We start from the raw sequence: 14801 nt of genomic DNA, 5'->3' as shown, positions 1-14801 counted from the left end.
TAATTGAAAGGTAAGCACAGAAAAATTTTGTGGCTATAGATCCAGAATTTTTTGTACAGAATCATACACTGTTATCATATTGTAATATGAATTATGGTGTGAATCTATAAAAACTGTGCTCGGGAATGTATACACTCAGATGTTTTAACATGAATGTATGCACTCTCTAATACGGCTCTTATAAACTGATGACATAATTTATATTATGATATGATAACAGTGCATTATTCACGATTTTATCACCTGATGATAATGATCTTATATTTTGCTTAATGTGAGGCTGTAAGTACTTTATGAACCTCATGGTGGTCAGACAAATGAAACTGGTTGTATAAATAAAGGATTTTACCACAGCTCAATGTGGTAATATGGCATTTTTCAAATACAGAAGAGCTGTGGGGCAACATCTCCTGGAAGTATATCATTACATTTAGGTAACATGGCCAAGAATATTAAACTGCCATAAAGCATGCCCTAGATATGGTGAAAGGCAATTGATATGCATATATTGTCTCTTAGAATTGACTCGTGAGTTGAACTAACTTGAGCTACGGAGTAACAACTGTGGGCAAGCATAGGAACCAATCTGTTGGTAAACATATTAGTGTAGTAGAGCCACAAATGAAAAGATGAATTCGATAAGTAAGGCCTTTCATACACAAGATTTTGGAATGTTTAAGGGAGTTAGGCAATGGGTAAGTAATACACACATCAGGATAAATAACTCTTGTGGTGCAGACATGAAATTGTCCAAACAGCTGACCGTTATCAGATTGGAGATTTTGCAGGGAGGTGATTTAGATATGGGGCTGGAGAAAGCACTGATGGCGGAGGGCGTGGGTCACTTTGCAGTAGTGCCAGTTGAATCGACCAGTACATTGTGTTTTACTAGGCATGGCCTGCATCTCAATAGATTTGAGAAGCAGAGGCTGGCAAAGCTTATAGGTGACAGTGTTGTGGATGGTGGTGGGATCACTCATGGAAAAATTCCTCCAGTAGTTTGTGTTAGAGCTGCACCTTTTTTTAGATTGAAATCAGCTAATAGGTATAACTGCTTAAAGGAAGTCCCTCCAACAAAGCAATCACCTTCAGAGGAGGTATCTAAGTAGAGAAGGAATCAGCATATTTCATCAAAACATAAGAGGTATTAGAGATAAAGTTAGTGAACTGCTTACAGATGTTGGCTCTGACATTATTGGTATATCAGAGCACCACTTAAATTATTTGACAATTCAGTGGCTTCCTTTACCAGGATATAGATTAGTTGGCTGTTTTTCAAGGAGTTCTTTGCAGAGTGGGAAAGTGGCCCTGTACGTAAAAAAAAAAGTATTCCCTTTGAGTCCACAGATGTAACACGGCACTGCACTGAACAGCAACAGTTGTGCAACAACAGCTGAATTTAGTGAAACTAAACTTCTAATTATTGTTGTTTATAGTTCTCCTAACTCTGACCTCCGAGCATTTCTGCTCAAGTTAGAGAGGGTTCTTCGTTCACTTTATAGGAAGTACCAAAAATTTGTTATATGTCATGACTTCAATATTAATTTTGTATATGATTGTGCAAGGAAAAGGAAAAATCAGTGTGAAAGGAAAAGGAAAAACCAGGTTGCAGGGGAACAGTAGCACAGCCACAGACAATATTTTTATTCATTCTTCATTACTAGATGGGTATCCTGTTAGTAAAAGAGTGAATGGCCTTTCAGACCATGATGGACAAATTTTAACACTAAAAGGCTTTTGTATGCAAACAAACGTTATATATAATTGCAAATTATGTAGGGAAGCTAATCCAATAGCAACAGAAAGATTTTTAAACCTCATTAAGGAACAAGAGTGGCAGGATGTTTATAGTGCCAATAACACAGATGTGCACCAGTGTTAGTCTTAGTCATAGAAAAGGGGAATTTTGTGAAAATTCAGTAAAGGCGCGGTTGGGCAATGAAGTCTGGGGCCACTGACAGTGTGTAATAATAGTCAGCAGCCAGTAGACCAAGCAGAGTAAACAGGGCACAGAGCTGCAACAGCATTATTGCACACATGATGTGTTTAGTGTGAAGAAACACCAAGGCAGGGAACTGTAGTGTTGCTTGAAATTATTGCGATGTATGAGGTGGGGGCACTAGGCTAGAGCCAGGAGGGCGAGGTGTAAATGGCTGACGTATGGGAATTTACCCCTGCCATAGTTTCTGTCTCTCTCTGACACTACATCAGAAGTGAGGGGAAAAGCAGTATAAATAGATGGGCAATTTTAGCTAGAGTGTATGTCAGGTCAGTCGAGAGTTGGGTTGGACTTGTGCTGGTCTACACTTATAGGGGCCAGTCTGACAGCGATGTTGTAAATATTCTGTGTAAACCTGTACTTTATTTCTATGTACTTGTTCGGGCTGTATTCCGGCTTCGGGGACACAACACTAGGGCGGGACAGAATGGCAGCAGCGTACTTGGAGATGCACAGTCTACCTGAAGGAGGGCAGTGACAGCTGTCTGCAGCAGGTCCATGATGAGCCACGTTCACTTCCCACTTGGTGTACTGGGGTCTGGGCGAGGCATGTGCTTCAGGAGACGCAGCAGCGCAGTGGCAGCACAAGAGTCAGCGGCAGGTGTTGCCATCCGGCAAGCACCACTAGCAGCAAGTTGCGGCACAGCATCCAGGAGATCACAAGTTCAAGTCCGGTCCTGTCCTGGGAGCAGCGGCAGTCTGAGGGCCATGGGTGACCAGTACAACCACCTTTGGTCGGACAGAGCAGGCCAAACAGGATGGAGGGCGGTGGGGACCAGGGACTGTAACAGTCTCCGGAATCGCGGAAGGAACGGTGCCAGTTGCTATGCCTCAGCGAGCGGCAACTGGGTGAGCACAGCTTACTTCCATCGTTGGGCGGCCTTGATGACTGCAGCAGCGGTGTCGGCAGTTCAGGAGTGCTGAGGTGGCCGGACACGCGGAACAGCGCGCGGACCGCGTGCCGACATTACGCTTCTGTAAACTAGCTGAATAAAGCAATGCTTCCAAATACCGCTGTATCACTCTGCACTGCCCCTTGATGCTATTGAACTTGCTCGGCCTCCTGATGAAAAGAGATGCGGTGCGTCCCGGCTTCAACTCGGCCATCTGGAGTCCCGGGTTCAACCATCGACGCCCCGCAACAGGTGACAAATATAATGCTTTCCTTAACACATTTCTCATGCTCTTTGAGAGTTGCTCTCTACTAGAACATTCTAAACAGGGTACTAGCAGTAAAAGGCAGTGTGGGTGGCTGACTATTGGGATGATATCACATAGAAAAAAGCAGGAATTATATCAAAATGTTGGAAGTAGTCACAATCAAACTACAGTAGCCCATTACACACAGTATTGTAAGTTGCTTAAAAATACTATTAGGAAGACAAAGAGTATGTGATGCAAAAATAGAATAACTGATTCAAAGGCTAAAATTAAAACCATATGGTCAGTTTTGAAGGAAGTGCCTGGTCAGCAGCACAAGGTCGACAATATAAAGTCTGTTCATTGTAAAAATATTTCTGTTTCTGGTCAGTCAGATATACATACACTATTTAACAATCATTTTCTGAGCATTTCTGATGAATTAAATAAAAACTTAGTTTCTACATGGAATCATATAACTCTCTTAGAAAATGCCTTTCTGACACTGATGTCTGAAATACTCCTCTGTGATCCTGACAAGGGGGACTTACAGTAGCCTCATTTGTCTGAGTAGGGAAATATGATGTGATACATAGCACCAAATATCTTCTTATCGATAAACGATACTCACTGTTCAAAAGTTATAAAATAAAGAATTGAATATAAAGTTGCAGCTATTGTATGGAGTTGTTAATTTTATTGGCATGTTTCGAGCAATGTTAGGAGGCAATGTGTGTCTTCAGCATGAGGTGGTGAGTGAAGCAACTTCATGAGAGGACATACTACCTTAGACGTGAAAATAGTAGTTCCATGGTTCACTAGATTGCCATAAGATGCAGCAAGTTCATACACTACATGATCAAAAGTATCCAGACACCTGGCTTAAAATGACTTACAAGTTCATGGCACCATCCATCGGTAATGCTGGAATTCAATATGGTGTTGGCACACCCTTAGCCTTGATGACAGATTCCACTCTTGCACGCATGCAATCAGTCAGGTGCTGGAAGGTTTCTTGGCAAATGGCAGCCCATTCTTCATGGAGTGCTCCACTGAGGACAGGTATTGATGTCAGTGGGTGAGGCGTAGCATGAAGTCGGCGTTCCAAAACATCCCAAAGATATTCTATAGCATTCAGTTCAGGACTCTGTGCAGGCCAGTCCATAACAGGGATGTTGTTGTTGTGTAACCACTCTGTATACTTTTGATCACATAGTGTATGAATTAATACATGAACAGTGCCCATCATGCTATGAAAAGCAAATGAGATGTTCTTTGAAATTAATTTTATGGCTGGCACTGATCATTGATGGAACATCTTGATGCAGCTTGTTTGATGTATATTTGAGAAGTCAATATGTATGTTACAATTCAGCTTGGATTCCATACCTTTCTTGGTTGAAGTTTAAAATGTAATGTAGCTTTTGTTATTTATGTGCAAGATCTGGAGAAGAAGAAATATTAGAAAATGAATAAAAGGTGAAGGACAGCTGAATTATTAATATGCCATGATCATACATGTCACTGTTTTGGATAAGACTACATGTATGAGGTACATAGACATCCAGATTGATAACAAAGTGAAATAGCACCAGCACATGAATGACTTCCACTTAGAAATCTCTCTCAGTTACATTGAGCTGTGAATGGAATGGTCAAGATACTTTGAGTACTCTCACTGAATGCTGTCAAAGAGGTACATCTTGTGAGGCATGCAGCCGAGATCACAAAGCACGAAGTTTGCAGTAAGAACACTATGTGAAGTGGTTAACGAAAAATACTTGCAAGAGTTCTTCAGACAGTTGCAGTGAAAAAGAAGAGTGAATTTAGGACAGGGCAATTAACAGTCACAATCCTTCCAAGATAAAGGTGCCCTTACATCAATAATATATACATTCAACAACAGAAAACATATTTTTATTTAAAATTAGAGAGCAGTTTAAAAAATAATAAAAATTTAAAAATTATAATGTGTTAAAAATCCTTGCTGTGCACCTCTGTACATTTTTGCACTCATGAAATCACATTCAGACTTTATGTAGAACTGTAACAGCTGGTCTATTTTTTCAGAGTATCTTCATACTGGAAGTATGTTACTTAAATGAAATGTGCAATCTGCTAGAATTGGAAATTGTCTCTATCAAAGGGAATGCTCATCATAATGTCGTATTTTTCACAGAGTTGGAATTATATTGATAATGTTTGTTATTGTCATTATAGCATCTCCCACAATTTTGCAGATTTGGTCATCAGTTGGATGTTGTCTTGTCCAATGTATGGCTCTCAGAACCAAACTAGATCATCTTCCAAGACCTCGCCCAGATTACTGATTTTGCTCAAAAACAATGTTTCTTTATCAAACATAACTGAGTAGCACTTAATTAGCTTACGTAAGTTTTGCAGCATAATACATATAAAAAAAACATCCAGTCATGGCCTCATTTTGTGAAGGTCATTTCTAACATGGACCATTACAAACTGTCTCTCCTACCAAATATGAAGTAGTTTTGCCTGTTCAACAAATGAAATGTGCAAACACTACCTAATACTACTAAATAAAGCTCATATGTAACTACATGGATAAATAACACTGTTCAATGAGATATAAGCGCTGCTCTGCCTTCTAGTTCTATAGGGTTATACAAATGGGAAATTACAATTATGGAGTCTTGTGATAATGAATGAACTTCGTGTGACTAGGTCCTCCCGTCGGGTAGACCGGTCACCAGGTGCAAGTCTTTCGATTTGACATCACTTCAGCGACTTGCACGTTGATAGGGATGAAATGATGATGATAAGGACAACACAACACCTAGTCCCTGAGCAGAGAAAATCTCCAACCCAGTCGGGAATCGAACCCGGACCCATAGGGTTGACATTCTGTCATGCTGACCACACACCTACCGGGTGCGGACTTGTGATAATGAGTAATAACTATTATTCTATATAATTTTCCTACTCACACATATAAATGATGGACAATATGCCTTGGGATATAGCTGGGAGTAAACTACAATCTACCTTGCAAACCAAACTAGTTTGTCAGTTTACTTTCATATTCCTGTTAATATAAAACCATACATAAACAGAAAGTTGACCTACTTCTTTGCATAGTATCTGTTTTGCTGTAGTTACCAATATTTCAGTTGACTTAATTAATTCTCAAGAGTGTCTTAATGACATGCACTAGCTATGAGATTTTTCTCCTATCATGAGGTAGCATATTTCCTTAACTGTACAAAACAGCCTAATTTACATTACCTCGAAGCCTCCAATTATCAGCAAACCCTGTATGCCAAATTTCCGTAGCTGCTCTGCAATTTTTGGTAGCCGACGTCCTGGTAACGTACGCTTAGCACCAAGAATGGCTCCTCCAAGTGGCACCCAGCCTCTCACATCTGGCCACTCGAGCTTACGAAACTGTCAACATATAATGAACTGAATGTCTCCACTCAACTCTATGAACAGCAAAATATAAAAAATAGAAAGAGGAAAATAGAAGAAGAGAGGAAGAATGTCACCTCACCCAGAAAACAGATTTAAAGTTACAACAATTCTTACACACTACTTAACTGTCAAATGCAAGTGTCAGTTCCAGCACCTGGAAATACCCTTCAGCTTTTCACCATTCAACATATGGTAAAACTGGCAAAGGTCATATGCATGGAATAGTAACTCAAAGTGCCTAGACACAGCAGAAATCATAAATAAAATAAAATGTTATGTTGATTATGATATATCTGCCTCTATGGTAACCTGTTAACTTATATAACTGTAGCTTAAGTGTTGCTAATGGTTTTTGTTGGTGGAAGGATTGAAGGCAGATCAACTCAGTCTTCTGAGGAAAAATATGGAGCTAATTATTGATGCAGTATTAACATAGGTAACAACTGGGAGCTCATTGTGCTTCTTCCATTTGAAAGTAGTCTCTCTAATCCCAAAATCAAATAATTAAAAACCAAACAAACAGAAAAATTTTATGGGCCTCTCAGGATTGTTCTCTTATAACACCTTACACAACTTTCCTTATAAATTAATTACATTACTTCCTAACACACTCAAGAATAATACATACAGACAAATCTACTGTGCTGCCTGTGTGTTTTAAGTGGAATTAAATCCTGCTTTCTTGAAACAGTTAAAAATAGATAAAGAAGTCAGATCCATCCATGCTTCAGCTACACAGTCCTTAGCATCCAAAAGTGTTACAGTCATAGATTTTGGGTTCATGCCATTATCATGAATAAATACAGCCTTCTGGACAAGTATTTTGTTTATTTCCATTAAATCAATGGATTATGCCCACATCTAATGGTTGAAGATCACTCATGCAATTAGGAGGCAGAAACACTGACTTAATATTTCTGAGCTCAGATTATCAGGATGTGCTGGACATCTGTTAAGTAGTAGCACTACTTTTCTATTTTTTGCCCCCATTTTGGCATCCAATGCATGCATGGTGGATGTGAAGATGGAACTGGTCATCCATGCAGTGCTGTTGGAATCATAATTAGTGAGCAGAGTTCTCAAATTTTTTAAATACCTTGACTTTTTAAATTTACCAGTTACCAAAATAGGTAATTTTTCAGCACTGACCACAAGTAAAATGGTTATCCTCTGCTTACTCAGTTTCACACCATGGAATTTCTTACAAGGTCTGCACAGCCAGCCAGGGTAGACATTCATAGGAGTGGACCAATGACAGAATGCCCATGTCATACAAACATCCCTGCAACCAAAGAAATTGGTGCAAATGCAGATGATTTCAAGATGTGCTCTGCTCCCTACTGAAAGCACTCAAAGAATTGCTCCAAACTCTCCTGCACATCCTTGTGACAGCAGTGCAGTTAGCCATTGTGGGCAATCATCAACAGGCAAGATCAGTGTGCTATACCTAATGCAATCCACAGATTAACAGTATGCGCGTTTCCAGCATACAGTATATGCCCCCAGATCAGACAGTTTTGGCAGTTCCTATGTCATGAGGCAGTTGACATCTGCCCCATCCAGGAAACTTTCCTGAAATATGGCACATATGTGAGGACAGCAAATTTCATTTTCCAGCAAAATGATATGCTAGCAGTGGGAGGAAGTATTGCCATTTACATTAAGATGTCCCTCAAGCACCACATTGTGCAGCTACCACAGATTCTCACAGCTGTGGCCACTGTAGTCGCAGTAGAAATATAATCAGGCCAGAACACTTCTATTCCTATATACAGGACATCTGGGCGCCTTCTAGACCCTAGAGATTTTGAAGCACTGCTGTTTCTCTGTGGTAAACTCTTTATTGTGGGAGACTTCAAAGCAAAATATGCAGAATGGTGGTGGTGGTAAGTTCCTATGGGACCTAACTGCTGAGGCCATCGGTCCCTAGCCTGACACGCTGCTTAATCTAAATTAAACTAACTTATGCTAAGGACAACACACACACACAAACATGACTGAGGGAGGACTTGAAACTCCAACGGGGCGGGGGGGGGGGGGGGGGGGGGGGGGGAGCTGTGTGAAAAATGGCAAGGCGCCTTAGACTGCGCGGCTACCCCACGCAGATGCAGAATGGTACTCCAGGATTACAAACACAAGTGGTCACTGCCAGCTACATATAGCTTGACAGCACAATGCCGTAATTCTTTGGTGGTATGATTCCACACACTACCCTAGTAATGTGTGCTACCATCCTCACGTGCTCAATATCACAGTAGCGAGAGGAGTCGGACACCTCACTACAGCAATGAGTAGAGTGGCTCTTTCATCTGACCACCTGCCGGTCAATTTTGACATGGGTCTTGAAGGTATGGAGGCACATAAAAGATGCCAGCAGCTAGGAAAGGTGAACTGGGAACAGTGGGAAGAGAGTCTACTCTCTTGGTGTTATCCCAGATCCGAATGTCATTGGCACAGACAACATACTGCACCAGCTCACAGCAGAAACGCCATGAGATGAAGACACTGCCACTCTGTGGCATTATGGTATATCTGGCACTGATGAACATTGCTAGAACATGCATCCACAGTGGAGGAAATGCAGCCAACTGCCACATACATAGCTCCAAGGTAGAGCCGTGCGACTTGCCTTGCACCTTCCTCGAGACTCCCCAACGAAGACCTTGCATGATGAAATGGATGTCGCCATGATTAGGGCCTGTATAAAACAGACTGCCCAACAGTTCTACGAGACATCATGGCAGTCTGATTATAGGTTAATTTTGAGTCTGGGAAACTAGTGAAACAGAAGTAGGACCACTAAGTGGCCCAGCCTGCTAAGGCAGTGAGCTAGGAGTTTTAAAACAATGTGTCATAGTAAGACTATAGCAAACCATTAGGAAAAAAACATACTCTAAGGAAGTGCAGGAACAGTTTCAAAACTTAAGACTGCACAAACAAGACAGTCAGGACTGTCTTTTTAGGAAAAGAACAAAAGGGAGAAGAGTAGAATAACACAGTAGACAATGAACTTTTGCAAAAAACCACATGGTAAAATACTCTCCTCTTTGCATGCTATCATTTGCCAAAATCTCATTCCTATGCCTCAAACCATTTATGAAATATGAGGACTATTGTGGATATTTCACTCTGGTTTTATCACTGGTGTGGTGTGATCCCAAATGAGTGTAAAATGTCAGATCACTTTTCTTGAAATTGGTGGTAGGTAGAGACCTCCACACAAGTCTAAAGAAAAATTCAGTATATTAGCTAATTTTGTATGCAGGCCACTTATTATGTAATATACACCAAACACAAGATCATAGTGACCCCTATTTTCTTTGAAAACCTTTTTAAAATTTAGCACAGTGTCTTACTCCCAGATAAATATAACAATAACTATGACCATTAACAACATGATGGGCACATCACAACGAACCTGTCATATAAAGCTTCAAGTACAGGAAAAACCTTTTTTTTTTTTTTTAACCCAATACCTTCTGTAAAATCATTTGAGAAAGACTGCAGGGGTCCACCTCAATTCTGTCATTGCCAACCCACTGAAAGGTGGCAAAACACAATCAGGATCCACTTCTGAACAAACACAGGAACTCACCAGCACTTTGGATGAAAAATGGTCACAGCACATCAGCTGCAGTATCCTGTGCTGACTCTACTAGGCACGCATTCTTAGATTGGTATGACCTGATGTCAGATGTAAACTTTCCTCCTCAAGATGCTCTGCAAGATGATGACAACTTCCACCCTCTTTCTCAGCCAGGACATCCCTGAGCCAAGTGACCTCCTTGTTGGCAACAAGCTGTAGATTCCATGCCTCTTCTTCTCTATCTACAAAGACTGCTAACTTTAGTTTCTTAAACAGTACTGTGTTACATGTTTTACTTACCTGAACTTTATAATGGTTATCAATAATAATTCTGCCATTAGAGCACAAATATCTTTTTAATGTGGTTCCACAAAAGACTTTTGCTTCCATGTTTTATTTATGCCATGGACATGATCAGAGCAAAGAAGAAAACACTCCTTTGTATGTGTTAGCACTCAGCAACTGCCTTCATGACAATCACAAAGCCAGTGGCTGTGTGCTGAAACACAAAACCATGTGTGTAGGTTTCTCTCTTCATTGCAAATCAGCAAAGAATTACCTACTCCATGAAACCTTGATTTAAGTGATCACTGCTCTTTTTCTCATGTCAGTCTTCACATGGTACTTGCTGTATGAAATGCAATGTCAATCAGTATTTGTCCAAATACTGGTGTGATGCATTTCTTCATGTTAGTCTATGCTGTACAAATGTATTCATCTCTGCATAGTTATTGCAACCCACATTCTTGGCATGTCTCTGTAACTTTCTACCGCTACAGTTCCCTCCTTTAACACATAACTATTCCTTGGTGCTCCAGGATGTATACCATCAACCTTTACCTCCTTGTAATCAACTGTCAGAATTACCATTATATACCCTATCAGGAACCACACAGTGTGTCCATATATATTCCATGTACATGTTTCTCTTTCAATATTACTATTGCAATAACTTTGTTATAACAGTGTGGTCAGCTACGTATGCTTAACTAGACAAGCAAAGCATAACAGAAAACAACTTTCACCACAAGCTAAAACAACTGAAGACATTGAATGATGAATAAAAAATTACAGAAACACAAAATTTCTGAAAATAACTCCTGTAACTATGTGCTGTCAGCATAGCAATTGTTTGCACTGCTGAAGATCACTTAACCTAAAACTTTCAGTTAAAAAAAGATTGCAAATATTAATTTAAAGATTTTGATTCTGAGATAGAGGCATCACATTTATCCTGCCTTCACCTATTGTATCTCATTGCAGTACCTTTGTAGAAGACTTAACAACTCACAAAGATACCAGTACTGTTAATGAAAAATAGTAACTCTTTCATAATATAATTGGATAGATAAAAAAGCTGCTCATGAAGGGGTGGCAGGAAAAGATACACAAGAAAGTTATGGTACTATGCAAGCTTCTGGAGCTGAAGGGGAAGGAAGAGGGATGAAGGAAAAGGATTGTTGAGGTACCGGAAGTGGGGGGAGTTGTGGAAAACTCATCTGGAAGCCTGTGTCAGAGGAGGCCTATTGAATGAGATGAGAAGGAAAGACTGATTGCTGAGGACTGCACTGGATGTGACTGAAGAACCTGAGAGCTTGAAGATGGCAGATGGGGTAGTTCTTTTCCAGAAATGCTGAGACTACAGAAAGTAACATAAATTACGTACAGGTGGGTGCCAAGAATCAAAAACATGTTGTGACATCTGTTCCCACCTTCAGAGTACTGAGAAACTGGTGTCATGTGGAGAATCCAGATGGCACATGTGGTTAAACAGGCTCCAAGCTGTCATGGCATGTTCTGGAACAGGACATTGTGCTTCCCCCGTATATACCCACTGTCTAAGCCCATTCATCGTAAGTGATAACTTGCCATTTCCACAACTTTTATGTGTTTACTCCTACAGCCACTTGGCGAGAAGATGTTTTTATATCTAGTTTTGGTAAAATATAAACAAAGATAACCAATTTTTGAAAATATAATATAATTGGATAGTTTAAAAATCTACTCACCAGGCAGGGACAGGAGAAAAAAAACATACAAAAATTACTGAAATGTGCAAGCTTTCACATTCATTGACATCTTCTTTTGGCAAAAAGGTTGAAGGGAATGGAAAAAGGATGAAGGAACAGGACTGATGACATTTAAGAAATGGAGAGGCCTGGGGTTCAGGGCAACTTTTCCATAACTCTTCCCATTTCCTAAATCTTGCCAGTCCTTTTTCTTCATCCCTCTTCCTATCCCTTCTCCAGAAGATGGCAGGCACTGGCTCCAAAAGCCTGCACATTTCCATAACTTTTATGTTTTTTCTCCTGTCACTGCTTGGTCAGTTGATTATTTTATCACTCCAATTATACAGTAATGTTTACAGTTATTCTATGGGAGAGACTTCAAAAATGAATTTTTTTGTAAAGACAAAATATTTAACTATTTGCGCTCAATGGTTATCTGTTCTTTTATTTCAGTACTGTAATGAATTTTTCCATTTCCTGCATTATGAGATACATTGCTGGTGATCTTCACAAAATCAAGGTAACAGGTATGAAAATGAGGGTAAAAACGACTGCTAAAATCACAATACTACATATGATCAAACCACAATGATTAATGAATGTTGTCTTGTCAAGTAGAACTACTATGTATTGGATATTTGGCTCAAAAGTACTAAAAATTTAGTAGTTAATACTACTGTCTTTATACTAACATTTCCTGATTCCAATCCTTCAACTCCATTTTGGATGCCATATGTAGTTACACCTTTATACACATTGCACCTTACAAATGACCTGACGGCTGCATTCATTCCACAGGCTGGAGCTCCAACATGCATTACAGCCATGATAAATGACTGTTCACAGGAGAGATGTTTACACGTTAGTCTTCCTTCAACAGCAACATAAGTAAGATTTGAAATGAAAATTTAAACAGAAATATTGTTACTAAATTTAATGGTCATAACAGAATATTCAATTTGTTTCGTATTAATTTCATAAACCATTTTGAATTGGTATTTCACAACTAATAACAGAAATTATAATGATAAATAATCAAATAAAAGGTGCTGATTTAAACTGTAACTTCTGAACACAATGAAGATGTTTACAACTTACAGCATGCTGGAATAGCTGTGGGTCAGCAATTTCAGTTCATTAGTACAACAAAAAGCCAGAACAAATTTTAAAATGTTACTTTTTTATTCATTCAACGACTAGTTTCAGGCTGAGCCCCTTTTCAAATTATCATAACAGAGTCAAATACCATTTTTGACAAAGTTACAATGATTTGAAAATGGGTCTCGGCCTAAAACTAGTCATTGAGTGGATAAAAAAAGTAGAATTTGCAGTTTTGGACTGGGTTTTTGTTGTACTGACCACAAAGATGTGTTTGAACATTATATCAGTTTTTGACTTTCATATTTAATAGGCATTTCTAGTAACTTAGTAGAAGACAATAACAATTGCTGTTCACTCAGATGATCCCAGACACATAATTGATAGTTTTTTCCCTGTTATTACATGTAATAAAGAACCTCAATGAAAGTGAGAATTTGCCTTCATCCAGGAAGGTTGGCACTTGTAAAAAGTAAGAAATCCAGATTTGAATTTTGGTCCCATCACAAAATTTCATTTGTCACTTCAGGGAGAAATAAATGTGATTAGGTTATGTTAGATCAAATACATCATTCATTTCCTAGAGCCATTATGAGGAATCCTCAATGATGTGGGACATGTCAGGTATGAATGATGTATATCATACAATTGATGCCTCTGCATGGTAAAAATTAAAGGAATGTTAAATCCGGAAAACATACCAGGTTCAGATGACAGTTATCTGTCATCTCACAGCAACACTGGCATGTGGTGCTGCTTCATTATACTGAAACCAGAGATTACTGCACACAACCAATATCCAAGTTATTTATAGTGTGATAACCAGCATCTCATAAAGAAAACAAAAATAATCTGTGCTCCACCAGAAGGCTATAGTCAAGTCGATGTAAGAAAATCCCTGACAGCTAGTAGTGCTGTTGCCTATTTTCAACTGTGAAGTGCAAACAGCTGCAAGTGAAAACAGTTAACTGTCTATAGAGCTGTGACAACAGTGAAACATCATTACAGAGACATTTACAAAGTTCCATAAAGTGACTGATTGAGGTAAGCTTTTGCTCCCAGCCCACTGCAACAGTTAGGTATCAACTTACACTGTCTTGATTATAAGCATGGTCCTGATTATAAGTATGGTCCTATTGGAGTTGAAATGCCCTTGATTTTAACTGCCCTTGGAACTAATTTACCAAGCAAATTATAGGGGGTTTAATGTGTACTGCAAACTCTGAATCACTGAGCAACTTGCCATTTTTCAATAATACAGAAAACCTTAGTAATTCCAGGTAATTGGGGCCAAGTAGAGCTTGCATTTCGGAAAACTCCAATTACACAGAGTGTGACAATTTTAAAGACCTTTTATTTAAAAATAGATTCAGAACTTGATGTTCACATTAATACTACAGTAAAAATTTATTTCATCAGTTACAGTATTAATAAGAGTTGGTTTTAGAAGTAATGTTCTAGTAGAAACTCAAACATTTACTGTAAACACATATGTATTGCATGAACTTCTATACAACTGTTG

General features: G+C 39.2%; 1 protein-coding gene across 1 annotated transcript in view; it reads right to left on the bottom strand.

Moving 5' to 3' along the window:
• The window catches only part of LOC124594244 (ATP-dependent 6-phosphofructokinase-like), a 426583-nt gene that overhangs the window by 138596 nt on the left and 273186 nt on the right, over window positions 1–14801 (bottom strand). Inside the window, exons 9-10 of the mRNA XM_047132611.1 lie at window positions 12874–13017; window positions 6401–6559 (exon numbers count right to left, since the gene is read on the bottom strand). Coding sequence (XP_046988567.1) covers window positions 6401–6559; window positions 12874–13017 — 303 coding nt within the window. The remainder of the gene's footprint in view (window positions 1–6400; window positions 6560–12873; window positions 13018–14801) is intronic.

Source organism: Schistocerca americana, chromosome 1, assembly GCF_021461395.2.
Source record: "Schistocerca americana isolate TAMUIC-IGC-003095 chromosome 1, iqSchAmer2.1, whole genome shotgun sequence".
In the NCBI taxonomy this organism is placed as follows: domain Eukaryota; kingdom Metazoa; phylum Arthropoda; class Insecta; order Orthoptera; family Acrididae; genus Schistocerca; species Schistocerca americana.
Note: the sequence above shows the minus strand (reverse complement) of the source record. Positions and strands in the feature narration are given on the sequence as shown.